At 55.0% G+C, this 26,803-nt stretch overlaps 1 protein-coding gene across 2 annotated transcripts; it reads left to right on the top strand.

The window, feature by feature from the left end:
• Positions 1 to 9,182: 9,182 nt before the first annotated feature.
• Positions 9,183 to 25,364, top strand: TMEM151B (transmembrane protein 151B). Of its 2 annotated transcripts, none has more exons than XM_074579740.1 (3): positions 9,183 to 9,402; positions 16,606 to 19,087; positions 24,378 to 25,364. In XM_074579740.1, exons 1-2 carry the CDS (start codon positions 9,310 to 9,312, stop codon positions 18,040 to 18,042), a joined length of 1,530 nt encoding a protein of 509 aa, XP_074435841.1. In that variant the 5' UTR covers positions 9,183 to 9,309; the 3' UTR covers positions 18,043 to 19,087; positions 24,378 to 25,364. The 2 variants fall into 2 exon arrangements, with proteins under 2 accessions (XP_074435841.1, XP_074435840.1); XM_074579739.1 differs by having other exon boundaries at positions 24,066 to 25,364.
• Positions 25,365 to 26,803: the final 1,439 nt, after the last annotated feature.

Here is a 26,803-nt window from a genome sequence, read left to right as displayed (position 1 = left end):
CTTACACAAGAGCAGCCGGGGCACAGAGATCAAAGCTGAAAAGAGAAACTCAAACGAAGGCCCAGTGAATGATTGACCAGGCTGCGTTTCACTGTTCTCCTTCCAACATCAAAACTACCCAGTTATGTTCCTCATGGATCTGCATAGACTTCGTCTAGTTACTTTCCAGTGACCCAAGCAGTGGACTTCCCTCAGCTCTGAATGCAGGTGATGCTTTAAAATCAGTTTCACTTGTTGCTTTCACTGCTTGATGTGCCTCTCTGCCTCCGTGGGGTGCCAGTCTTTACAGTTCAGCCCAGCAGGAGGGGAAGGGTCTCTTCCTGCCACACACCTGCACTGGAGCTCACCTGGGAAGAGCTTGGTGGTGGGTACGGGTTCACACAAACCACATGCAAGGCACCGATGAGTTCCCCCTCCTGCGCTGCAGCTGCCACTTTGGGTTTGCGTCACTCCCCCAGCACTGGCCACCAGGCCTTCAACCACAGCCTTGCTGCGAGTGAGTGACCCACAACAAGTGCCTCTGACTGGTTGGGAAGAAAGGTTTTGGGGTGTGAGGGCATCAGGAGGCAGGCAGGGGAAATCTCTGTTGGCGTCAATAACTTCCAGTCACAAGTTTTACTCCCACGCTTGGGATCTGTTTCAGTATCTCCTGTGGTGTCCCTGGCACTGCCTGGATACAAGACTACAACTGCTAAGGGGAAGGAGCTTTTCCCACATCTTATCAGCTTTGTCCAAAGCATGGGCCGTATATTCATGTCAGTCCCTCTCACACTCTGGTGGTGGCTCCATGTGCTTCTGCAGCTGATGTTCTTGACGCCCACACAGGTTTTCTATCGTTTCAGCTTTCTGTACCCAACTGCTACTAGGTTACCCATCAAATACCTTCCAAAATACCTTTGCCATTTTCTCAAGTAACATACTAGATGCTACTAGAGCATCATCATGGAATGAATTCTTATAGACATTTGCGTGTATGAAATCAGGCATTAGGAGAAATCCACGTTGGTCAAATCAGAGCAAACCTGTGTGGCGATGCACAAAGATTTCACTTTTCCGTGAACTAGTTGCTGCTTGGTTTTGCAGCAAGTGGCAGTCACCCCTCAATTACCTTGCGATGTCCTATTCCAGTTGCGGCATAAGTGTGGAGCTTGCTTCCAGGGCTAGCACAGGTCCAGGAGAGGTTCAGCCAAAGCACAGAGCCTGAGCTAATAAGCCCTGGACCGGCTCTGCAGGGAGGCAACTGGAGCTCCACCACTTGGGCATCTACAGACCAGTCTACAGCAAGCTGTCTACACCTCTGGCTGCCAAGCAGCCCCTGGAGGTGGCCTTCCTCTGCTGATGATACGCACTTAGCTGGAGCTAGTGATCTCGCAGCTTCCCTGAGGGGAGGCTTGAACTTTCTTGAGCTGGCTAGTGCTCCCCCAGGGCTGCGTTGCAGTGGCCTGCTGCAGCTGAGCTGCGGGGACCGGCCACTCCCCATTAAAATTGGCTATGCCACCCAGGCACCCAGGTCCAGCCACTCCGCACTCTGACCTCCCAACTACACCCACTCTTACCCAGCTCAGTCACCATCTCCTTGCCGTCTCTCTTCTGGTTGGATGTGCTTCTACTATCCTTTCGCACAACTTGACTGGAAAGTCTGCAGCCTGAACTTGGCCACTTTGCCTCGTTGCTTGCCTTCTGTCACTCATTCGGCAAGGCTTGGGCTCTGGTTCATGCTGTCTTCCTTGTCAGAAAGCTTTTCTGCGCGGCCATGTGGGTTTTGGACTTACGTTATTTTCAGAGGCTTTAAATACAGAGAGATATACATATGCATATGCACATGCACATATATAATATCTATATATAATGTATTGGCAGGTAGTGGTAGAGCGAGTAAAAACATTTAAATGTAATATGAGGCCAATCTTGATGTTCTGACTTGCTTTGGAGGATTTTAAAACTGCAACTCTAATTCTGGGCCCTCTCTGCTCTCCTTTAAGATGTCTAATTAAAAATGGTTAAAATTGCAGGTACAAAACCCAAAGAGATAGGGATCTATTCCCACTAGAGGTCAGTGTCAGCACACACCACTCGACAGCACCCAGTGCTACTCAAAATAACCTCTCCAGCAGGAAACTCGGCACAGAAAGTCTCTCCCACCACACTGCCCTGCCAGGAACATCGGGGCAGAACCCGGGCATGGGGAGGACTCCTCAGGAGACCTGCAACCCCTGGCAATGTCCCTAATAATGTCCTGTCCCCAGGTACAGCCCTCAGATTTCCTAAGTGAAACCCAGCTCTCTGCACCCAGCTTCTTGAAGCCAAGCTGTGCCCACCCCAGCTGCAGCCTGGGCCTGGCACCAGTGTCTTCTCCACAGTTCCTCGGGCTGTTAACTGGGTGGGATAAGTGAGATGAGGTCGAGAGAGGTGTAGAGAGGGTGTTTATGCCCACTCTGTGTTTGTTCTGAGGAAAAATAATGGTACTTCAGTTGCCAGCTGTGGTCCTCTGCCATGTTTAAGCAACATACATAACCTGAAATTGTTGTAAGCAGCTATTGACACAGTAATTCACACCAGACAATGTGTCTGATGTTAGATTCCCCCCACACAGGCTCTCCATGACACAGCTTTGGTCCCACGCAAGCATCGGGCTGCCCTGTTCCCTGGGCATGCAGCCCTTTTTCCCCATCCCCAGTAGCAGGAGTCCTGAGCCCAGCAGAAAGGTGCCAGACCCCCATCTGAGGAAGGTCCCACCCCATTTTCCACACCAGAGATGTCTCTGGGTGCCCTGAGCAGCAACCCAGACCTCTGCCTGGGACTCTAGCTCCAGCTCAGGGAGCTCAGCCCAGAAGCCACGTGTGCTGGGCTCTTGACTGTGAGCAGAAGCCCCAGGAGAGAGAGGAAAGCCACAGGAAAGATGACAGGCTCTCTCCTCTGGCTGCTGTTCCATGTATCTGACAGCAAATCAGCTCCGTGGTGCACCAAACTGGGTCACTTCACTTTCTGGCCTAACAGAGTAAAGCAGGAACATGTCTTTTAAAGATTCAATGCCCAGAAGGGAGGCCTAGCTTTCCAATAGATCAGGGCAAAGCAGGTCCTCCTCAGGTACCCACTTTTTGGAGGTCACCAGCCCAGAAAACGCTGGCTGCCCTCTTGTGGTAAGTCTGGCTGAAATCACAGTGTCAGTTTGACTCTCTCCAAGGATGCTACTCTGGGCACCTTCCTGCTTTTGCACTAAGGGATTATTTCCAGTCTGAGTTCTCCTCCCTGCAGCCTGTGTTGGATGCCTCTTGTCCTTTCACTGTGCACTCCCGTAACCTTACGGGACCCATCACGCTAATACGGTGACACAGCCCAGAGCAGATCAGGTTTGTCTACGTGTGGTAGGTGGTCAGCAAGTTGATCTCCCTGAGAACCATCATTCTCACTATTGCCCAGAGTCCCGTGGTGCACAGGGCAGTTTCTAGCTCCTTCTGTCATTCACAGCTGTGTGTCTGATGTGTAGGAGGTTGGACAAAGGGATCAATTGATTCTTTGAATGGGGATCACACCTAACTCACCTTGCTCTTGGCCGCAGCGTTCACTTCCAAAAGCAGAATGTGCACTGAAAACCCTTCAGCTTGCAAAGCAGATGGACAAAAACCCCAGATATTTCCACAAAATTTCATTCTAAATTAGATCGTCTTTGTGTAACTCCTGTGGGCTCAGTGGCTGCAATGCGCTCTGCTCACATCTGGGTAAATGCGTGGCTGATAAGACCTCGGTATGTATTTATTTATGTGTGTGTGTGTGTGCCGCTGTGTGTGCTCAGAGTTCTCCCAAAGGAGGCGGCAGATGTGGTTATGAATGAGGAGGGGGTGGCAGATGGTCTTGGAAAACTGATGATAAAACCGTGCTTAAATAGATGGTGAAACTGTGCCCTAGGTGAGAAATCTTGTCACCTGGGGCTCCCTTTATAGCTAGTGGAGGGACAGGCTCACTTCCAGAGAGCGGCTCTGGTCACCTCTGTCTGGCCACACCACAAGGAAGAGTGCTCCTCCCTTCCCACGGAATGGCTGTGTGGAGTGACGCAGTGCTCTGTCGCCAGGCTATCATTTATTCATGACTCTCTAAGCACAATGTATCCGGCAGGGGCTATGCAAGACAGAACAAAACCCTCTACTCACCCACCCATCCCTCAGCCCACCTTGCCGGGGAGCGCAGGGCGGATGCTGCCCATGCTGCATCCCGGCCTTCAGCATCACCACTCTGGACCCGATGGCCGTTAGGAAGAAGGATGGGTTAACTTCCATTTTTGAGTTGCCCCTGCTTGAATTGCTTATCGCTTCACCCCAGCCCCTCACTGTAGCCCTGCAGCCTCCCCCACTACCCCAGTCCTTGCCTCCTAACAGTGCTCCGAGTGGCTTCTCTGCTGGTCCCTAGCAAGCCGCGCAGTGCTGCCAGAGATATTACTCATGCAAGCTCGTCTCTGCTCTCAGGAGAGTTAAACCTCCCGGCTGCCAGACTGAATTAGAGCTTGGTGTCTCTCTACACTTGCATCAGGGTGATTTGGGAATAGGCCTGGTGGAGCCACACTCCTGTAAGCAAAGTGAGGAGCCCAGGCAGGGGTTGGGAGAGAGGGGTGAGCAGGATGGACGGCTCTAGGTGGTGGGGAGGGGAGGTGAGGGTGAGCAAGCTCTTTGCCTGTTGAAATATTCAGGTGCTGTGCAGGAGCACAGGGCACGCAGAGGGCAGGTGGTCATCCCCAGGGACGGAGAAGCCCAGGCACCATGAATAAATGATGAAGGAGTCCGTGTTGCCCAGGTAACGGGTGCTCCTGGCACATTGAAGGTGGGATCACAGCCATTCCCCAAGGTGGGGTCACAGCCATTCCCCAGGACGTTGGCCTCGCCACCAGCCCCAGCCCATGTGATGCCCCCTAAGTAATGCACAGTTATGCAGTGGGCTTTTAGCCCCTTCCCCAGAATGGCCTCATCTCCCTCGCCTGCCCAGGTCCATGGGGAGAGTCGGGTGATGAGAGAATGATTCCCCAGACCAGGATGTGGCAGCTCCAACCTCTCGGCGTGGGGAAGGCCAATTGCAACAGAAACCTAATTTCTGCTTTTAGGGAGGTGACTCCCCAGACCGTAACTGTGGATAGGCTAATTTCTGTGACCCATTTGTTTCCATGCCTTGTTCTTTTCTGGGTGTGATGGGCCAAAAAGCTAAGGCAGAAGAAAACATTTGCCAGGGGAGAAGTTGGCTCAGTTCCCAGGCTCTTGGGGTGGTTGCCACTGCTCCAGAGTTACATGGGACAAGATGTCCTGAGGACTGTCAAACAGCACCTGGGCAGCTCTAAATCCCCTTTTCATTTCTAGGGGGGATGTGAGGGAGGGCCCTGGGTATCCTGCTGGGCTGCTGGAGAGAGGAAAGCAATTTAACCCAAGCCAGAAGCCTCTGCGGAGCCTCACAAATAATTGCGGTGATGAAGAAATAGACTCTCCTGGGGCTGGATGGAAAATAGGCAAACTGCACACAGGCGGCCTGTTGGAAAGGGAAGGATCAGAGGAGGGATCAAAGAGTTTCCAACGACAGCAATTCCCATCTGTGAAATACACCCCAGAGCAGGAGCTACAAACCCACGTACTTCATGAGGTTTAAGACCATTTGTGGACCGCTGGCACCTTGCCCGTGGAGATGCAGACCCCCGTCTAGCGATGCTGAACAGCAACTAGTTCCCCAGTCACAAATTAGTGACCCCTACGGGTTTCCTTCCCCACAGTAAAGGGCACACCTGGATCTCCTCCCAGCAGACACGAAGTCTGAATGTAGCCGAGGAGAACGTAAATAATGGCACAGATTTCCTTGAGGACAATGATTGCGGAGGTCAACACCACCGACCAGCAATGGCAAAGGGATGTTGTTTAACAGGAGCAAGAGGCACGTTCCATCACCCACGCTCCCCTTGTTGCATTATTAAGGAGTAATTTAATTGGAGCAACACATTCTGGAAGGCTCAGGCAGCCAGCATAAAATATCCTTGAAATTTCTAGATGTAATAGGCATTAGTTTCTGAGCTCAGAAAATCCTGCATCCAACATGAGGGGATTCTCTGCTACACATCTTCTTAAGAGAGAAAAAGCAGCAGACCACTAGGAATCATTGATTGCTTCAAAAAAAAAAAAAGACTTAAGATTTGATGACACTTGGCCTATTTAACACAATAAAGCTAACCCCAATGCTATATTGGACACAATAAAGCTAACCCCAATGCTATATATAAGATGCTACAGAATATTTCTGCAAAATCCAGTTTTACATTTAGGCTATGAATACTAGCCAAAAGATAGGTACCTATGCTCTCCTGGTTTAAAATGCAGCCTCTGTGAAAATTTTTCCAGAAATGAAGTTCAAATTTACTGCACAGGTAACACATAAAACCGTATTAAACCAGGAGCTAAAAGGCTATTTTCTGTTACTACCAGAGGCAGAAGTGTGAGACCTTTTCTGGCTTGACGCATTATGGAAAATGAATGGAGAATACTGCTAATATGACCTAGTGCTTTGCATCTGCTTGGAACAGGCAGGAATGTCTCTGCAGGGTGGCAGATAGACGGGATCTGGAGAACAAACCTACTTATATCCACCTCTACTTCAGTCACCAAGTCTTCTTAAAAGCCTCCTTACTTCTTTCAGCCATTTTGTCACATCAGAAGTGTGACCAGAAATGTCCCGCTCTCTAACGTGATCTAACAGTAGAGCACCCCGAAATGTAGAGGAATAACTTGGTGGGGGAGGGGGGAGGATTCTTAGATACTAAAGCAAAGATGTTTTTGTCTTTTGTCCTCAGGAGAAAGAGGGGTTGAGTGTTTAGGGCAGTGTGTTATAATTAGGACTCCTGTGTTCTCCCTGTGATGGTGACACGGAACACGGTCTTGAATGTTGGGCCTTCTTGCTTCAATTTCCAAATGGCGTATGCATCGTATAGCCTTATTTCTCCCACTCTCAGGGGGGTCTTGTGCTCTTTGTAACACATGTAACAGCCCTGCCCTTGGGTTCCTACCTGAGGGTCAAAACCTGCCACATGCCTGTTTCCCGCAGAAAATGGCTGAGAACTTGCACAACTTCAGTTTGGACAGAGCAGGGCACAGGATTTCTTTTTGACACCTCAGCTCAAAAATAGCGTAGCTGGTGATGTGCTTGGCAGTCTTGTCTCCAAGACGCAGAAAACATGCTGCCAGGGCCAGAATCAAAGATGCCTGATACAAAAAAACCCCCTACTTTTGGCTCACCAGTAGCTACTGAATCCACTGGTGGAGGATAAATTGCAGGGCTCTGTGTGGGTGGCTCCACAGGGGTGGCAGCACCCCGCTTCCCAAGGGTTAGTTGTAGTGGATAACATGCCCAAAATGGGCATGCTGAAGGAAGCTGCTCCTTGAGGCTGTGGGTGTGCTCTGGAACTCCTCGCCACAGAACACACGCAGCATCTACAAGTCCAAACTTAATGCAAATTCCAAAGTGAATGGACAAATTCCCTGGAGAAAAAGCCACCATGGGCTACTAAATACAAAGACATAAACTCGTCTTACCTTTTTTTCCCCCTCCACCCTTTTGCTTTGCTCTTTTTGGGTGACATTTCCATCTTTGAGAGAAAGCCAGAGCTGTTCCTGGAGGGTGATCATTCCACAGGCGCCTTTTGGTCTGTCTGAGGTCACTTCCTCCAGGAGTCCCTAGCACTACAAAAAGCAGAAATGCCTATGCATATGCAAATTATTTGCAACTGTCTATTAGTGTGCATGCAATAGCATACAGAAATCCTATCAGCTCTGGGCTTGTGCCTCTTTGCCTTGCTCTGCCACGGTACACACACGCACCGATGAGCTCTCCTTGGAGGCATGGGATCCAGCACGTGAGGATGGGTCTGAAACCTTCAAGACAGCCAAAGTCTGCCGAGAGGATTGGGCAAGGGGTGCCTGAGCAGTAGGCAGCGAAATTCAGAGCAGGCTGCTCCTGCTTGCTGCTGTTCCCATGGAAACAGGGGAAAGGCGAGAGGAAACGCATCCCCAGCCTCTTTTGAAGATGAGCTCCCTCAGCAGCACCCTCGGCTGCCACACCTATTCCCATCAGAAGCAGTGGATGGCAATTCCCCTCGGATGAGTCTCCTTGAGTGAGACCACCAGGCCTACCGACCGTCCCTTCCCCATCCCAGCCAACAGAGTGGGCAAGAGCAAGCCACTCATCCCAACCCCACGGCTGAGCCTCAGAGCTCAGAAAAAGGGAAGCAATTTCCAGCAAATTCTGCAGCTGATGCTTTTCCCCAGTTTCAATCTGTGGAAGTACCTGCAAGGACACTTGCTTTCCCAAGGCTGTCAAGGAAGATGCGCTCTGCCGGCAATAGCTGGACCTGGATGAGTCTGGCCCCTTCCTGAGCTCTGTGTGTGTGTGTGTCCCCTGACGATGCTGTGAGTTTAGGTTGAGGGTGTGCAGAGACTTTCCCGCTTGTCCCTGCAACCAAGGAGGTTAGGTCTACGGGTGAAAGACGCTGCAGTTGGCTCTGTGACACCTAGTTGAGCATCCCTGGGAGATCAGCGAAGATGCTGCCCGACCTAAGGTTTTCCCCTGAGTGCTGGCATTAGCGCTAATGGTCAGCCTTACCCCCCAGACCAGCTGGGGCTGCCCACGGATTAGAAAAACATCGCCAGAGCTCATGCAAAGCACCCCTGGTCCTCCGAGCTCTCCCACTTCATCCCGAGGGGAGGAAAACCCACGGGACCCCCTCACCTCCCCATCACCAGCCCGGCCGGGGCCGAAGCCCTCCCAGCCGCCCCCGTCCAGTCCGACGCCCCCTCGGCGGGTCTGGGAGCGGGACCCCTTCCCAGCAGCGCCCTGGACGGCAGCTCCGCTCCCGGTGGGGCTCCCGATGGGCGGTCGCACCGCGCTCCCTGCCTGCTTCCCTGCCTGTCGCCGGCGCCTCAAGGTCACCCGCCGCCCCGCTCGGGGCGGGCGCGGATCCCGCCGCGCCCCCATCCCCATCCCACCCCCATCCCGTCGTACCCCCCGCCCTCGCCCTCCGCCGCGGCCCTCCCACCGCGGCTCTGCCCGCCCTCCGCCGCGCCGGGCGCGGGCGCGGGAGCGGCGCTGCGCTGCGGCGGGGGCCGGGTGGCCGGTGGCCGGCGGGCGGCGAGCGCTGCCGCCCTGCCGGGGCTGGGGGCCATGCCGCCGCGCCGCCCGCCCGCCGCGCCGCCCCGCCGCCCGCCCGGCGACCGGCGAGGCAGCGCCCGGCGGCGGGCGGGATAATGCGGCTGCCCAGCCCGCAGGCACCGCCAGCGGGGTGCCCCCGCCGCCGCCATGTCCCCCCCGGCCTCGGCGGCCGCCGCCAGCGAGGGAGGCAGCAGCACGCCGGTGCCTCCGGAGGAGGAGGCGGAGGGGGCCCGAGAGGAGGTGAGGAGAGCGGCCGTCCCCCCACCCCCCGGCCCGGGGCTGCCCCCGACCACCCTCCCTCCCTCCCCCGCTCCATCCCTCCCCGCCCGCTTTGCATGGCGTGCTTACTGACCGCCCCGCCGCGGGCCGGGACGGGCTTTGCCCGCACAGGTACAGACCCCCCTCGCCGGGAGCCCCTCTCCCCTCCTGCGGCCCCGGGGCTGCGGTGCGGGGCCGGCGGGGGCAGGGAGGGGGCGAGGAAAGCCGCCCGTCGGTCGCCGGCCGCCGGCAGGCTGCCCGTCGCCCCGGCCCCGCATCTCCATGTCGCTCGCCTGTCGCTTCGGGCTCGCCGCGGTGCCACCGGGGCTGGAAGGGGGGCAAGCAGCCAGCGGCGGCCGGGGCCGGGGATGGGGATGGCTGGGGTGTAGGAGGAAGGGGGAAGATCACAAAAGAGAAGTGCTGCTTGGGCTTGCTGCAATGGGAAGAGGTTGTTATGCTTGGGAGAAATGGATATGGAGACATTCCCCCCCCCTTCCTGGGTCTGGCTTGGGGGGGGGGGGGTGCCAGGGGGTGGCACAGCTGCCTGGGTCTCTGTGAGGGGGGACACGGTGGGCAGCAGGGGAGAGGGCCTGGGGACATGGTGAAGCCGAGGGTCATCGCTGGTGGAGGATGGTTGGGAGAGCGGAAGGTGCAGACTGGGGCAGGCCAGGTACCAGCACAGCCTTGCCTCTAGGTATGCTGCAGTGTCTCCCCACCACCAGCTGGTGACTTTTCTGGAGTCCAGACAGAAAATGCCCAAAAGGGTGAGGAGCAGGGTGCTCTGTGCGTTGGGAGCAGCACGGGGAGGCAGGTGTGGGAACCCCTTTGTCTGCCCCCACAGATCCTGCTTGCAGCTCGGGCTTCCCAAGAGGAGAGGAAGCAACCGCACTGGCTAGCAAGACCCACCTTATGCTATGGGGCTGGTGGCCCATGCCAGGCAGCTGGGTAGTGTAGGGAGGGCAGCATTCTCCTGACGTGGTGGGTTGTCCTCACTGGTGAGACCACAGCTCAAAGGGCAGCTTGGGGGGTTGCTCGGAAGCTGGTGCATCACTCATCCTCTGCTGTTGAGGAGCTGCGGTTAGCAAGTGCTGCATAATCCCGGTGTTCTCTGCCTCCTTGGTTTAGGAAGAACATGCATGCCCGTGCATGGTTATTCTATATATACAGACTTATATTTAGATATAAATAATTGTGGGAGAGGAATGATGAAGTTCAAGGACTGGGAAGCTGTACAAATACCATATACTCTGCTCTGTGGCTGCTCCTCTGTTCCTGCTTCCATTCAGCAATCCCTGGTGCCATGAGCCCAGGCTCTCCAGCAGATCCTGACCGGTGAAGCTAAACCGTGAAGCACCTTTTTAGCGTGAGGACATGCTTGTGCCATGCTGGGACATGGTGTCTTGCCCCCATTGCAGTGGCAGTGCTGGCGCTACATTCAAGAGAGCACAGTGGCTTTTGAGAGGTGCCAGAGTGAGAGCCGGTTTGGATGAAAGAAGCGTAGCAGGAGCAGTGCCCGGGTGAGTTTCCCTCGCCTACAGTGTCTCCTGCCTCACGGGGATTACGAGAAGATCGTCTGGGCTTTGATTGCTCTGCGGTGGCAGCCAACTAGGGTGTCAGTATAATCTTACCCCGTGGGAGCAGGCAGAAGGGCTACAGTCCATGACCTGCACTGTTTAGGCTAGGAGCATGCTTCCCGCGGCCAGAAGCTATCGCAGACTTGCATGAAGCAGCTGGTGGAGGAGAGGGAAGCAGCAGCCTCTCCTGACAGTGCCATGCTTGCTGGTGTCTCATCTGAAGCAATGAGGAGAGACCTTAGTGGAGAGCTAGGATTCACGGACTGACCGAGGGCAATCCTCTCATTTTCAGATATATCATGAGGGGAGGGTGTTCCTGTTCCCCTATAGTGCCTGTGTAAGGCTGTAGGAGCAGTGTGATGTCCTCATTTCCATCAGGACCAACTGCTGCTGCCAGCATTGCTGAGCATCCCAGGAATGTGTCTGAATCCCAACTGGAAGGGTCCATTGGCCAGGGCTGGCAGGGAGCCAGAGGAGGTGCCTGGGGACTGGAAAATGGGAAATGAGCTCTGCCATGTTTGAGGGTGCTTCATATTGACATGTCTTGTGTCACTGTACCTCGGAGCCATGCAAGACTTCAGGTGCAGCTCAGCTTGTCCCAGCAAGGCAAGCAGCAAAAGCTATTGGCCGGAACGGGCTGTAGCGGGCTGTCCCTGTTGGCATCACATGCATACACCTACACTTACTGGTGATGAGCTGAATCTCACTCAGCAATCCATTTCCACCTTGGAGGGTATGAAATGCCAGGGAACAAGCTTTTCAGCCTGGTAACAAGCGAAAAAATGTCCTTGTCCTGCTGCTCAGGTGGGATCCGATGGAGGGAACCAGTCCTCCTCCAAGTTGCTGTGTAAAATGGAGACCTTGGTACCATTGCAGAAGCTGACTGCTGGCAGGGTTCCCTGGCTCCTAGATGCTCAGCCTTCCCCTTTCCTCTGCAGTTGGCAATGCTGCCAGCCTGGGGTTGAGCCAGCTCGCTCTTCTAGGCAGGTGGTTCCTGAGTCTGGGCGGTTGGCATGTGGGGTGTGATGTGGGGGGTTTGCTGGGACCATCCTGATCAAGAATTGCCAATGTCTGTCCGGGGCCTTGGAAGACGATGGCAGTTCCTAGAAATGACTGGATCCTCCCTACCGGCCTTGTTCTAGGGATTTGAGGTCAAAGGGGACAGGGCTTATTAAATTCTTGTGTGATGTAAGCAAATCGGCAGGGCAGGGCCATGGAAACTGATGCTCAGGAATCCCACTGGAGTCCCCTGCAAGCTGCTGCCACAGCTTGGCACTCAGGAGCTACCTGGGCCTTCGGGCTGCTGCTCTGGGGCTTTTGATTCATTTTTTTCAGCCCCGTAGAGGGCTGTCTCTAGGACACCTAACCCTGTGAACCCCGGCACATCTTGTAAAGTGAAGGCTTAGCATTCTGGGGGTGAATTGAGAGTTTCAGGTTGGTCTCTGCAGGGAGAAGCAGGTGAGAGGTGCGGGAGGTGAGGACATGGGAACGCTTGTTAAATGGAGGGATGGTAGCGGGACAGGCTTTTTCAGAGAAGAGCTTTGGGGAGCTTGAAGGATTTCTGGAGTTGTTTAGCGTTCAAAGTTGCAGGGTCCAGGTTGTAGGGGTGATGAAGGTGTTTTGGCCCGTGTGCTTTGCCACCGGGGCTCTGGACAGGTTTATCTCCTCAAGACTTTCTTGAGAAGAGGATTTCTCATATCTCAAAGGAGTTCAGTGCAAGCAGTGATGGGGACCCTCTCTTCTACTGCCTCTGCCCTGTGCCTTGCAGGCATCTCCATTTGCTTCATGGCTGCTCCGAAGTCATCACCTCCGCTCCTTCCTGTCCATCCCAGAGCAGCAGCTGCAGGTGTGGGACTCCATCTCCTTTCACCTCAGGGGGCAACGTCAGAGCCAAACGCTATGTGTGAGGGAGGGGGGGCTGTAGCAACACTCTACCCCTTGCCCTTCCCAATGTGTGTTACGATTAGCATCCAGGCGCCTGGCAAGGGTTATCCCATGTGTTCTACATGGTGAACTGAAGCACAGAGAAGAGCGTTGACTGGGGTCCCACAAAGGGGCTGGCCAAGCCACGGCTGGGCCAGTTCTGCCCTCTAGCACTGCAGAGATGTTCAGGTGCACCTGCAATAGCGGATTTGCTCACCACTCTCCAGTGCTCGAGCCTGAGCAATGGGGGAGGGTCCCAGTGATGGAGGAAAGCCTTGTTTGCGGTGAAGTAGGGCAAGCATTTCGCCTCGTTCCACCAGACTGCAGCGGGCAGATGATGATGGCGTTTATATCAGAGCCTGCTCTCCTCCCAGTGGCACTGTTCTGGGACAGAAAGGATTTCCATTTCCCCAGCTTCCTCATCTGCTTGTTTGCTGTGCTGGACTTCTCCAAGGCAGGTAAAGAGCTCAAGGAGGCAACCTTATTCAGCTGCTTCTGCAGGGGAAAGCCGTGGAGCTGGTTGTTTGCTCCTGTGAGCCCTTTGCAGCCCGGGAGAGAAGCAGGGATGCTGCAGTTCCTACTGGGATTAGACTCTGCAGCTGGCTCCTCCTCCATCTCTGCTGTGGTTGTATCCCCTGTCGTTGGCACTTGACCAGCTTTCCGAAACCCCACCAGCACAGCCGATGTGTATGTGTTTTACCTCAAAAGCCTAGGACAAAACTGGGTTGTAAACAGTTTACAGCAGGGGTTAGCGTGACCCTGTAAAAGCGCTGCAGTATCTAAGTGCTGCGTAGTCCTTAAGGAGGAGACTAATGCGTGGACTAGGGCCCTGCTAACACAGTTCCTGGAACCAAGCCTGGGCTGCATCGCACTCCCTGCTGCCCTGCCCCGGCTGGGTCACCGCAGCAGGGCTTGCCTGCATCTCCGCAGGGCGACAGCCAGCATCGCCCTTCTCCCGAGTGGGACAAGGCAGGCAGTGCGGGATATGAGGGGACGGGGAGCCACTGGGAGCTGGAATTTGCTTTTCCAAGATGGACCTGGCCAAAGACCTGCCTCCCTGGTGCCCCTTCCCCAAGTTGTCAAATGAGCGAGCTGAATGCTTTGATTTATTCCTTGTGCTCCGTTTGCAGATCCCCCCACCCCCCCACACCCCGCAAAACAAGGCACTGTGCAAGCCCTCGCACCCCACAGACACCCCAGGGTTCCCGTGTGCCTTGCAACTCCTGCTGAGACCCCCCCGTGCTTCCTCCTTTGGCCGAGCGGTCCCCTTAGAGCCCCGCAGCCAGGGCTGCCGCTGCCGGGGAGGATTTGCCATGCAGAAGGCAGCAGTGGGAGAGGAAACCTTCAGCCGCCTGGGTAGTGTCACAGCCATCCAGCACGAGAGAGCCGCGCTGCAGCCGAGCGAAGGGCTGAGGGATCCGGGCTGGCTCTAGTAACCACAGCATGGACCTGAGGGTGCAGCTCGGGCAGCTCTGCCTGCTGGGTGCCCCCCCTTCCTCTCCTTGCTCCCTTTTCTCTTCCCCGGGGATTCAGTTCTTGCCCCGTGACCGTGAGGCTGCTGCAGTGGAGGGTCGCCCTGGGAAGACTGGAGCACACATGTGTCCATGCCGGGGTGGCCGAGCAGAGCCACGCTGCACCCCTTGGTGTTGCCTGCAGACCAGCACTACCCCCCTGCCTTCCCCGGGCTCTGTGTCTCTGTCACCGGTTCTCGCTCTCAGCCGGTTGCCTCAAAGAGGGGGACTCAGCACTACTGGTGCTTGAGGGACCCCCAGGGGGATATGCCACTGTCCCCTTTGCCACCGGCGGTCCCCCTGGATGTGCCACCTGCTCCGCTCGTGGCGTGCTGGCTGCTGGGGCAGGCGGGAAGGGAAGCTCCTTGCCTCCAGGAGAGAAACCTCTGTTGGAGATTTGGGCTGGATCCAGCCCTGCTAATCGCAGTGGCAGATGTCCCACTGGCATGGGGTGGACCAGGCTTCGGCAAGGTGTAGGGAGTGAAGGTTAGCATGTGGGACACTAGGGGTTCAAACCAGGGCTGAGGGGCTCTTCAGGGAGAGCAGGGGGGATTTCCTAGAGGAAAGAAGAGGACAAGACCTGTCCCTAGACCTGCCAGTGGTGTTGCGACCTCTGGTTCTTGCTTTAATTTTTCCTTTTCATGCAAGGGTGAAAGTGCCTCCCCTACTTTCTGGCAGCGTGAGTCCATTAAGCTCTTTGGGATCCCTGGATGAAAGACCTCTCCAGCCCAGTGTGCTCAGGAATGGAGGAGGGATGGGGCCAGGCCATCACTGTCCTGAGTGGTGTCATTACAGCTGACGTTAGCCCCTACGATGGTGGAGGTGAGCTCAGGAGCCATGCTGTGTGCAGCTGGGGAGGGAGAGCAAAGCTGAAAGCCTCTTAGAGAGTTTAGTGGCATCTGCACTAGGCGGGGGTTCTTGTCCCCCTCTCACATTTGGAGATTGTTGGGTTGGATGGCATTAGGACTGGATGAAGTCTTTTGTATAAGAAAGCAAATAAACTCTTTGCACGTTCTCCCTTTGGGTGCGATAATGTCAGGTCTCACTGACCAACCTGGATCAATACTTGAGACTTCAGGGTGTTGCAGAGAGCGACAGTGGTTTCCTTAAGTGGGGTTTTTCCTGGGTCTTTGTGAAACCCTGCACAGTTCCTCTGGTGAAGGCACCAGTGCAATCTCTTTTAAAAGTCCTGTTGCTGAAGTCCTGTCCTTTCTTCACCATGAAAGATCTGAGATCGGTTTTTCCAGAAGTGTGGGCTGTCACAGCCAAATCCCAGTGCAGGCAGGGACATTTGCTGGCAGCCATGACCCACAGCTTGCCCTTTCTGCTGCTGCAGATGGGTAGGGTACTCTTCTCTTACAGCCTGAACACCTTTTAGGATATTATTCTATATTCACTTACTCTCCCACCAGAGGTGGCTGCATTTCAGTTGTGGAAAAGTACTTTCCGGTTTGTATGGTTTATAAAGCACTTGAGAAGCACTTCAGAGCCCCTTGGGCTGACAGGTGTTGTGGTGGGAATCGCCATTACCAAATAGAGGCTTTTCCAGCTGCAGAAGGTCTGTTTCTCCGCCTTACAGGCACCCCGGGCAGCTTGTGCTGCCCTGGTAGGAGAAATCTGAATGTTGCTGTTGGTCATTACTGGGAAAGGGGGGGAAGTGAGAGGCACGGTGGGATGAGCTGTGGTGAGGTCTTCAGGGGGGACAACCCAGTAGTTAGAGCTGCCTGCGCTGGTGGGATGGGAGCGGACACCAAGGTATGTGGGGGAGATCCCCCAGCCTCCGTCTTGCTGGGCTTCAGTACCCCTCCCTGGGACATGGCACTGGTGGGCGTTACTCCCCTTTGAAGAAGGGGGATGCTCAGGTTGCGGGCAGGCAGAGTTTCCCTCTGCTGCTCTCCTCCACATCCAGCTGGGCTCTGGCTGTCTCCCAAGGAGGGGCAGAGCACCACGAAGGTAATGGAGGGGTGACAGCTGCCCACACTGTGGGACTGTCATCCTGGGGGAGATCCCAGCCTCCGGCCTGCCCGCTGAGGCTAGGAGCCCTACGGTTTCTGCTGTTTGTCCCCATTTGTGGAGCTACAGGGGTGCCACCGCTGCCTGCTCCCCATCCCCTTGCTGCTGCAGCTTACTGACTCCTCTCTTGTTTTCTCTCCCCTTCTCCTGGTCCCCTGGAGCAGCAGCGGCCTGTGAAACAGTCTCTCAGCAAGTCCCTGTGCCGAGAGTCCCACTGGAAATGCCTGCTGCTATCCCTCCTCATGTACGGCTGCATGGGAGCCATGACCTGGTGCCATGTCACCAAGGTGACCCGACTGACCTTTGACAGCGCTTACAAGGGCAAGTCCATGATGTACCACGACAGCCCCTGTTCCAACGGCTACGTCTACATCCCCTTGGCCTTCCTGGTGATGCTCTACGTGGTGTACCTGGTGGAGTGCTGGCACTGCTACACTCGCAACGAGCTGCAGTACAAAGTGGACGTGGAGAGCGTGCACGAGCGCGTGCAGCGGATGCAGCAGGCGACCCCCTGCATCTGGTGGAAGGCCATCAGCTATCACTATGTCCGCCGGACCCGGCAGGTTACCCGCTACCGCAACGGGGACGCCTACACCACCACCCAAGTGTATCACGAGCGGGTCAACACCCATGTGGCAGAGGCCGAGTTTGATTATTCCAATTGTGGAGTTAAGGACATCTCCAAGGACCTCATTGACTTGGAGAGCTACCCAGCCACGCGGCTCCGCTTCACCAAGTGTTTCAGCTTTGCCAACGTGGAGTCGGAGAACTCCTACCTGACCCAGCGGGCCCGCTTCTTCACGGAGAACGAGGGCCTAGATGACTACATGGAGGCCAGGGAGGGGATGCACCTCAAAAACGTGGACTTCAAGGAATACATGGTGGCCTTTTCCGACCCGGACAACCTGCCTTGGTATGTATCCCACTATGTCTTCTGGGTGGCGGCTCTGCTGACCCTATCCTGGCCCCTGCGGGTGCTAAACGAGTACCGCACCTCCTACGTCCATTACCACGTGGAGAAACTCTTTGGGTTCGACTACGTGGCGGTGACACCGGCTGAGGAGCGCTCCTTCTGCCGGAGGATGCCCCGCGTCAACACGGTGGACAGCACCGAGCTGGAGTGGCACATCCGATCCAACCAGCAGCTGGTGCCCAGCTACTCGGAAGCGGTCCTGATGGACTTGGTGGGGCTTTCCAGCTGCACCAGCTACTCCGCTTGCCGGTACGGGGGCTACCGGCAGAACTGCGAGCGGTGCCACAGGACTATAAGCAGCTCCTCCATCTTCTCCCGCAGTGCCCTGAGCATCTGCAATGGCAGCCCCAGGATCCCCTTCAGCAGCAGCCGCTTCTCCCTGGGCCGCCTGTATGGCTCCCGACGCAGCTGCCTCTGGCAGAGCCGGAGCGGGAGCCTGAACGAGCAGAGCTGTCCCACCGAGCAGACCCGCCTCTCCAGCCAGGTGACTGTGGAGGAGGAAGACCCCCCTCCTTACCAGGATGCCCTCTACTTCCCTGTCCTCATCGTGCACCGCAACGAAGGCTGCCTGAACCATGACCACCGTCACCTCCACCGCAACGGGTCCTGCGTGGAGACCTCACTGTGAAAGCAGAGGGCGGTGAGATCTCGTTGTCCATTGCCTGGCCCAAGCCAGCACAGGATTTGGGGAGAGGAGCACAGGGGAGGGAGATGGCCCAGGAGGACATCAGGATGGAGCGGACACGGCATCTCACTCCGACAGCCAGCAAAAGCTCCCCCCGCCGTGGCTCTGACCTCCCGGAGGGGTGAGTGCTAATGCTCCCCCTGACATGGCACAGAACTCTAGACCAACCACCACATGCAAAAAAAAAAAACAACAACCCAACCCAACCAACCCAACCCCAAAACCGTAATTCATGGCATCAAGATCCAAAGGGGGGAATAAAAAGACAGGCCTGGTGCAGGGAGTGCGGTGCTTTGGCTCCCAGCCCTGGCTCCAGGCTTACTTGTGCTCCGAGGAACCAGCAGCCACCAGAAAGCGCCCTGCTGCACCTCTGCCTGCCCTGCTGCCCACGCTGGAGCGAGACCTCTCGCAGGGTGGAGGGGAACGGGCTCCCTGGGAGCAGCGTGAAACTGCCTGTGCCTGAAGGTCTGGGGCACCCAGGCGCGTGGAGCCGAGCGGCAGGTTAGAGCAAAGGCTGAAAGCCACAAATCCAGCTCTTCCCCTTCCCCATGACCGTTCCCCACCCTCCCCACTGTTTTTTTTTAGACCATGCTTCGACTGTTACTCTGTTCTCACTGCTGGGAATGGCACCGCCTCCAGAGGATCCCAGGCTCGGCTCCTTAGGAAGCCTTGGCACGCCAGCTCCAAGAGTCAGCATTCCCTTGGTAAAGGGCTTTCGGTTTGGGATTACAGCAGGCAGGCAGCACCGGGAAAGGGATGAATGTGCAAACCCAGACGGAGCGGGGATCTGTGGCGCTACTGATCCACTTGCTGGAGGAGGGCTCAGCTGGAAGGAGAAAACGGGAGGCCCCCGGTGAGCTGGGGAAGGGGAAGAGGATGGCACGGGGACAGGCATCGTGGTAACAGGCAGCGCGTCAAGTGGCTGGGGTCCCTTTCTGGCTTTGAAGTGTGCCCTAATCGGTTCAGACAAGCATCAAGGAAGGCTCTGGTAGGTTCATCTGCAGTTCGCCTATTGATAATAGAGCGGCAGGTTCGTGCATGTCTGCAAGAGTGAATTTTGCATGAGAGCAGGCTGGGCTCTGGCTGCAGGCTCTGAGCTGCAGGCTCCTGGCAGCCTGGTTTTGGCAGAGGGCTCTGAAGGGCTTGGGGGAAGAACTGTAAAAGCACATTGGAGCATCGGGAATCTGGGCTGGGGAAATGAGGAGCAATGGGATTCCCCTTCTGTGGACCCCCACTGTGGGTGCAGGACCCACGTCTGGCAGGCAGGGAGGTGTCTGCCATGAGGGATGCTCTGCAGAACAGATACTGGGGATACGTTAGAGGGCAACCTGCTTAAAACCAGGCGGTTTGCCCTACAGAGGTTTTTGCAGAGAGGTGTCAGGCTGTGAGAAGTGAGGTGGCTTCTGTGTAGCCCATTAGCCCCTGGGTTCCACTGCCTTGCTCTTGTCAGGGCAGGTTGGCCTGCTCTGAGCTCTGTGCTGCCCCTTCTGTCCTGCCGGGAAGGATCTTGGCGATGCTGGGCAAGGAGCCTTTGTGTCACTGAAGCTGCATCAGTGGCTGCAGCACGCAGGCACCCAGCTTTTCCTTCTCTGTCAACACCATCCCCAGATCTCTCGTGTCCCTTTTCTGGGAAAAGCTGTCTCCTTTTCAGTCAGCTCTTTGGGGGAGTGCGTGCCAAATCAGCCAGCGATTTCTCCAGGTGGCGCTGCTCCTCAGCCTCACCACACTTCCCTCATCCACTGGGGCAAACAACAGCTGAGAACAGCAGGTCTTGGGTGACAGGAGCAAGTCTGTTAGCAGCTGGGCATTCGGGCTTGGTGCCTGCCTCTGCATCCATTGCAGAAGGGCAAGATGCAACAGCAAACAGTAAGGCTTTTTATTTAGTTCAGCCAGTCTTGCCTCTGCCAATTTATTAATGGAGGATCTGTTTATGCTGCTGTACTGCTTCCTCCCAGATCCTGGGGAGGCTGCAAATGCACCCTTCCACCACATCAGTCCTCTTTTGAAAATCATCTCTTGATGGCAAGCCTGGAGCGGTCAGCACCTGTGGGCATTTTAAGGCTCTGGTTGGCTTTGCCTCCAGAGTGGTCTGTTCTTCTGCTCTTTGTGCCTTGCCTGTCCTGGTCAGTGTCTCTTGCCCTTGTCCTTCTGGATCTCAAGTGATAGACTCCAAACAACGGCAATTTGAACAGAAAAGCCCTTAAAATTGCACTTTCATGATTCTGTCTTGTCACCTGCCCTTACTGTCACTACCGGACCTAGATGTTGGCTTAAATAAGAGGGTCCCTTTGAGAACAGGGAAGCATAAGGTCTCCCGTGTGGATACATCCTTCTCCATGTTTTGTTCTCGTCGTTAATGGTACAGATTCAGACTGGGTGAAAGCGGCCACAGCCCCCTTGGCTGCCCTGGGATTTTTTTGCTTAGTGATGACATTTGGCTTGCTGTGCACTTGTGCTTCTCCCTCCAAGGGCCTAATGTGAGCCAAGGCCAATGCCGAGGATCCTCGTCACTCCGGGGAGCTAATGGTGTGTGCTTGTATGTCCTGGTGAATCAGGATGCTTTCAGTCAGGGGTGCTGCAATGGGTCATTAGTGAGGAACATGGTCTGCTTGTCCTTCCCAACATGTTGTCTTTGAAATCTCCTACACATTGCTTAAATTAGGCTGTGATGTCTCATCTTTCTATCTTCAGCCTCCAAGGTGCCTTGGACAGATGGACTTATCAAAGGTTTGGCAGGCCTTTTAGCTCCCTAGGGCAAAGACAGTCCTCAGAATAGGGACAGATTGGTAGGGTCTCTGGGCCCTGGTCCTTTAGCACCTGCATCAGAGTTCTGCTTTCAGGCACCTTGTCCTCCACTCTTTCTAGTCTTCTTCATGAGATTGACTCAATTTGTTCCTCTGGCCCCATTTTCACCCATGAATTCTTATTCCAGAGGTGGTCTGTCCAGGGGGATACACATGTCTTTGAGGCTCGGCTGCTGCGATGGCCTGCGGGATCTGTGCAGAGTCCCCGTGCACATAGTGCCAGCCGCAGCCAGGTCCCAGACATAGTCCCAGTGCCATGGTCTGTGACCATGCAAGACCCACAGCACCCTGAGGAGAAGTGAGACCTGTCTCACCAGTACTCTCTGCTGCCCACCAGGATTTCTCGGAGATCCCTCCTCATATTCTTCGCCCTCTTGCCCCACTGCACCTGTGGGAACTGCCCCTGGGGTCCAGCTTACTCCATTCTTGCCAGGCTGGAGACCTTCCTGCCCTGTCTTAGGCTGACGAAAGGGGGATGTCATGCTTGGGCATGGGAGGGGAGCGGGACTGGGCAGGAGGGACGGGAGCTGCCTGGTGGCTTGGCAGAATTATGGTGGAGCTGAAGAGGACAGACTGAAACTGGGGTTGGGCTCCCTCTCCTTCTCCCTGCCTACAATGGCAGGGCATCACATCTAGCCAGGTGGGGAACTTCATAGCAGAAAACTGGGCTCTCCCTTCCCACCCCCGGCGTGGGACGCAGCCAGCAGAAGGGGTGTGTGTGTTTAGGTTTCCTCCTAAGCGTTGGCAAAGGACCCTGCTGCCCTGGGCAAAGGGCAGCTTGTTTAATTCTCCTTGCGGCTCAGGTTATCAGCACAGATGTCCAAAGATGGTCTGTCCCTGTTCTGGCACACAGCCTGTCCGTGGTGGAGTGGTCCCATCTCCCCCCGGCAGGCAGACAGCCACCCGCCACAGCTCCAGGCTGAGCAGCAGTCAGGCGCCTGCTCTTCCTGCAGACTTGTGTCTGCTCTCTGCCGTGTCTCCGTCGGTGATGGCGATTCCTTTGGCAGCTCAGCCGATGGCCTGGTCTGCTCCGCTCATGATAGCCTGCTCCCTGATATCTAACCTGAATTCTCCCTGCTGTATCTTAATGCCATTACTTCTCCTCCACTGACTGGTGAGTTTAATTGGCTCTGCTCCTTTTCCCCATGGCCTTCCCAACACAAGCAGGCGTTATCTGGTCTCTGCAGCCTTCCTCCCTTCCCCGATCCCAGTGTCTTCTCTCCCTCAGAATCTTACCGGGCAAACCCTGGCTTGCGTGATGGTGTGGAAGTTTTCCCTGTGTAGCGAGACTGTCCTTCCTGCTCTGAGCCTGGGCGAGAGGAGAGGGACAAAGGTGCAAGCAGTGCCTTGGTCTGTCAGGCTGGCAGGTGTTCTCATTTCTGGTGCAGATCTCTTCAAAGCCAGCGAAGTGCACGGTGTGGCCGGCCCCTTACGCAAGGAAAGCCAGGACTGCCCGCATCACCCTTTGGGAAGGTGAAAGCCAGGTGCTTGTCAGCACCAGGGGGCAATACATAGAGCACTTCCGCAGTCAGACGGCTTTGTTTTTTTCCATACGTCATTCACCCGTTGCAGCTTTCCATGGGCCGAGAGTCAGGCTCAGCATTGCACTTGTCAGCACGCTTTCCTCTCATACCGGGACGAGTGAAGTGGGAACACTGCCAGCTCCTCTTCCTGGTGTTTCTTGGCATTAATACATCCCTAAAAGAGACCTGGTCCTCACTGCTGCAAGGCCGGACAATAAGTTTGGGCTACTTGGTGTTTCCCATTGCTGGCAGTATACTTGCTGGGTACTTAAAAGCTCTCCAGTGTTCCTGAAGTAGAAAAAGAGAGAGAATGAGCATGTGACAAGCTCTGGATTAGCTGATCTTCAAGACACGTCACCACCCATTTATCTATCTTTCAGCACACACTGGAAGCTTCCCAGATAACACCCAGCTCTTTGTTCATGGAGAACTTGTTGATCCCACTGCATGTCATGCAGACCACACCAAGGAGGAAGATTTCAGTGAGGGCTTTCAGGTTGAGCAACTGTAGGAGCATTTGTTAGTACAAGGAGAGGGAATCTCATGGCCAAAGCCAAGCCTTCCAGAGCCACGCACCAGGCAAATAATACTCAGGATTAGTGCTGGGGAAGCTGCTGTTTTTCTGATTTCAAACAAGCACATCCTCCTTCCTTTCCTCTCCCCATAAAATGCACATCCTAGAGACCCAGCCCGTCCCTGCCCTCTTTGTTGTCACTCCGCTCACGCTCGAGAGGCTGGTCAGTAACTCTGGTGGATGCCCATGGAGAGGGGACTGCAGGAAGAGGTGGAAGTAGAAGTTTAAGAAAGTGGAAGTTTAAGAAAGTTATTTAGCATCCGATGCCAGTAACTTGCTACCTGCTGATTAGCCTGTGGGAAGAATAGTATCTTTTAAGCTCTCCCTCCAGCCTTTCCAACCATGGCTTCAGCATTGCTGCCTAATATCACCAGGGTGCTGCCTTACTTTTAGCAGGGTACGACCTTGCTGCGATGTGCTCCTACTCTGCTGCAGTAGCTGTGGGGCACGGGTCTGAAATACTCTAACACCACTAAGAAGCTGTTTTACCAAAGAGCTCTAAGTCTCAATTTGTGATAGGTGCTTCTAATCATGTTTCATTCGTGTTCAGTGGTTAGAATAAGGTCTGTATGAACATGATCTGGATCCATATCATCTCAGAAATGGGACATGGTTTAAGTGTTAGCTCTGTTTGGTAATACTGCCTCCTGCAATGCACGTGGGCCTAGAGTCTCCACTGACCCAGGTGCACATAGGCACCAAAGGCTGGTTCATAGGACCTGGGAGCCCAGTGGGGACTTGGGGTTGAGCCCGCCTACAGCTCTTTTCCCTGTGGGCATTGTGGAAAAGGGGGAAAAGGGCTCAGTCACATTTCAGGTCGAAATTAATGGGCTATGTTCATCCTAGTGTAATTTTACTGAAGCCAGTGGTACTATACCAATGGGAGCTTGGCTTAGCAACTCCTCAGAGTGGTCTGTCCTTGAGTCCAGACAAATTGATCTGTCACAGTGTTGCTTTGATGCATAGAGTTCATGTTGGGACTTGGCCAACATGAATGAATGTTGACTATCTACTGTCTCTGCAAGCAGTGGGTTGAATTTTTCTGCTCTGCTGCCTCCATCACAGCTGCTCCACCAAGGGAAATGTTATGCCCATGGACGCGATCTCGTCAACTCCCTCAAAAGCAAGCTAACAAGCAAATTGACCTCCACTGCACTGGGAGAAGAGCCTTCTCCCACAGGACCGTAGCCTTTCCGCACACGAGGGAAAAGAGGTCCCAAGGACAGAACTGAACCTGCAAGACCTGTGGCCTCATGGCCTCCCCTTCTTCCTCCCCTCCTCACCTCGTCCGTCTGTCTGTCTTGGGGGAGGGACAGTTTCTTTGTGGAGTTCAGCAAGCTCTTCTTCCTGCAGCTCGTAACCAGGCTCTACTAACAGGTACATCATCCACCTATGCAACACTTCCAGAAGCTGACGAGTTTTCAGGAGCCCGTTACAATGTGCGGCGTGGCCATCCAGCACTGAGAATAAGCACAGCGGCTGCTGGAAAGCTAGGTGGGTTTTATTCCTCCCCTCCTCCCGAGGAAGACTTTTTGTTGGGGCTTTTTGTTTGTTCATTTGGTTTTTGTAAAATTCATTTGGGGAAATGAAGCTTGTGAGAAATTGGTGCCCATCCTGAACCCTCCCTCGTCCTTTGAACTTCAGGAACGGATGGATCACCTACTGTGATTATAATTTAGCGGACTTTGTAGAGCAAAGTAACTTCACACAAAGACACACGAGGTTCTTTCACTCTCCATCAGCACAAGCTGCTTCTGCAATCTTAGCTACTCACATTAGTGAAAGAAAAAGCCTAGCTAGAATGTGGTGAGATGACTTAGTGTTTTGTATCAGTCCCATGGTCCCAACGTCCATTAGCAGTGCTGTCAGCTGCCGTGCCATGAATTAGGACTTTGGATGGCAGCCCACAAACCAGTCAGGGTGGAAAGGTTTGGAAAAACCCAAGGCCAAGTCTATACGCCTCTCCAGGAGCAGATGCAGAGAAAGGATCAGCCGAGAGCAGACATTGCCTCCTGCTCAGCCCAGCCAGAAGCTGGTGGGCTCGGTTTGTGCTGCCCCTGCCCCCCCCAGGGAGAGCCTGTCCCCAGGGGCCGAGCCAAGGGGAAGGAAAGTAACGCAGCATCTGACGAGGCAGCATGCACGGTTGGGAATAAAGAGGTGACAACTAGACACCAAAATAAGAGCAATTTCACTTTGGAAATGCCAACGGCTTTTTCAAACTGAAACGAGACTAAAAGCCCTTTAACAGTTGTGAGGAGTGTTTCAGGTTGCTGTTCCTTGCTTAAAAAAAATATTTTTTGACGATGAGGTGGATTTAAACACTCCGCTTCAGTCAGCTCTCTTAGAAACGTGCAGTGCCGGTGGAAAAAAAAATGCTCAAGGAAGATTGGGATGGTGGCCCTGTGGCTTCGCAGTGGGGTGGGCTGGTCAGGAATGGAGGCTGGAGCTTAAAGCCTTCCTCTGCCCCTGGAGGTGTGACCTGGCCGTCCACCCAAGCACGTGTGCGTGGCAGGATGTGCTTTGGTGTCCTGGGACCCATGGTCCGGCAGAGGGTTGGTGTGTTTGTGGCTTTGGTCTGGCGTTGCCCGTCCGTCCTCACGGCAAGGGCTTTGCAGGGTGACAGAGCATTGCTTGTTCCTCGTGAGAGGAAACTCCTGACCTGGTTTTTGAGAGGAGATGGTGTGAAGTGTCACATTTGCTGCAGCGAGTGGCGGGGAGCAGGGATAAAAGCAGGGAGCAAGCTGTGTTTGAGAACAAGCTAATCCCTTGCTTGACTGCCTGAGATGGGAGAGCTGCTGGATCTGCTCCCCGGCCAACACTCTCTGCCTCTTCTCACCCTCCCCAAACCCCACGTGCAACCTGTCAAACTATGGACAGGTGACGACCTCAGGCGTGCTGGTGGCCAGACCTTACCAAAACCCCCTGCTTTGCCAGCGCACGGCCTTCCAACAACGCTCCCTGCCCTGGCGTGCCTCGTGCTCGGTTGGTGGAGGGACGGCACAGCCTGCAGAGGATTGCCACACAGCCTGGCCTCACTTTTGCATCACTTCGTGTTTTCCCAGAGAATTTCACGGCACTTCTCAGAGCCTTTGTGGACAGGAGAAGTTCCACAGACTGAAGTTAGAAAACAGAAGCCCCTGGCGTTTTGGTGGTCCTGATCTCTAGAGCCCTGGTGCTGCACCCTGGGGAGGAAAGGCAGGTTGGCTGTTGTGGCAGTGAGGGACCAGGGGACAGTGTCGCGGCGAAAGCAGCGTGTCTGCTGGGGGATGTCCGAACATGGGCCCTGTGCTTCTCCACTGGGACTGAGGGCAGCTTTGCTGTGGGCTGAACAAGGCGCAGCTGATGGAGGAGCTAGCTGAGGAGGGCAGAATAGCGTGTAAATGCGCAGCAAGACGCGTGGAGAGGAGGGGCTGTACGAGGAAAAGCTGGAAAAGGCTTTGCAGATGTGGTGGTTTTTGCGGGAGGCATGAGGCAAGACAGGGCAGGAGACCGCTGTGCTGGAACAGCGGTGCGAGGCAGGGAGGGTGGCGGGGGTGGGGGGAAAGAAGGAGTGGGGAATTTGGCGGAGAAGCCCGGGAGCAAAGCGGTCTTTCAAAGCATGCTCTGTCTGAGGAGACAGGCGGGAGGTATTTCCAAGCTGAGGTGCCCAGGCCAAGCCTCGCTGCATCATCGGAGGCAGCGATGTTGCCTCCGAGCCCAGCACTGACAGCTCGAGCACGTGTCACCAAAACCACAATGGGTAATGCAGCCACAAGGTGTAAATGTCACTAATGAATAAATTGCCTTGTGCCTTGGAGAGCCTA

Source organism: Larus michahellis, chromosome 3 (genome assembly GCF_964199755.1).
Source record: "Larus michahellis chromosome 3, bLarMic1.1, whole genome shotgun sequence".
NCBI lineage: Eukaryota > Metazoa > Chordata > Aves > Charadriiformes > Laridae > Larus > Larus michahellis.
The sequence above is the reverse complement of the archived record's forward strand: the minus strand, read 5'-3'. Positions and strand labels throughout refer to the sequence as shown.

Coding starts and splice junctions, on each gene's coding strand:
- TMEM151B (XM_074579740.1), top strand. CDS start 9,310: ATGTCCCCCCCGGCCTCGGCGGCCGCCGCCAGCGAGGGAGGCAGCAGC. Junction 9,403..16,605: donor CGGAGGGGGCCCGAGAGGAG/GTGAGGAGAGCG, acceptor CCCCTGGAGCAG/CAGCGGCCTGTGAAACAGTC.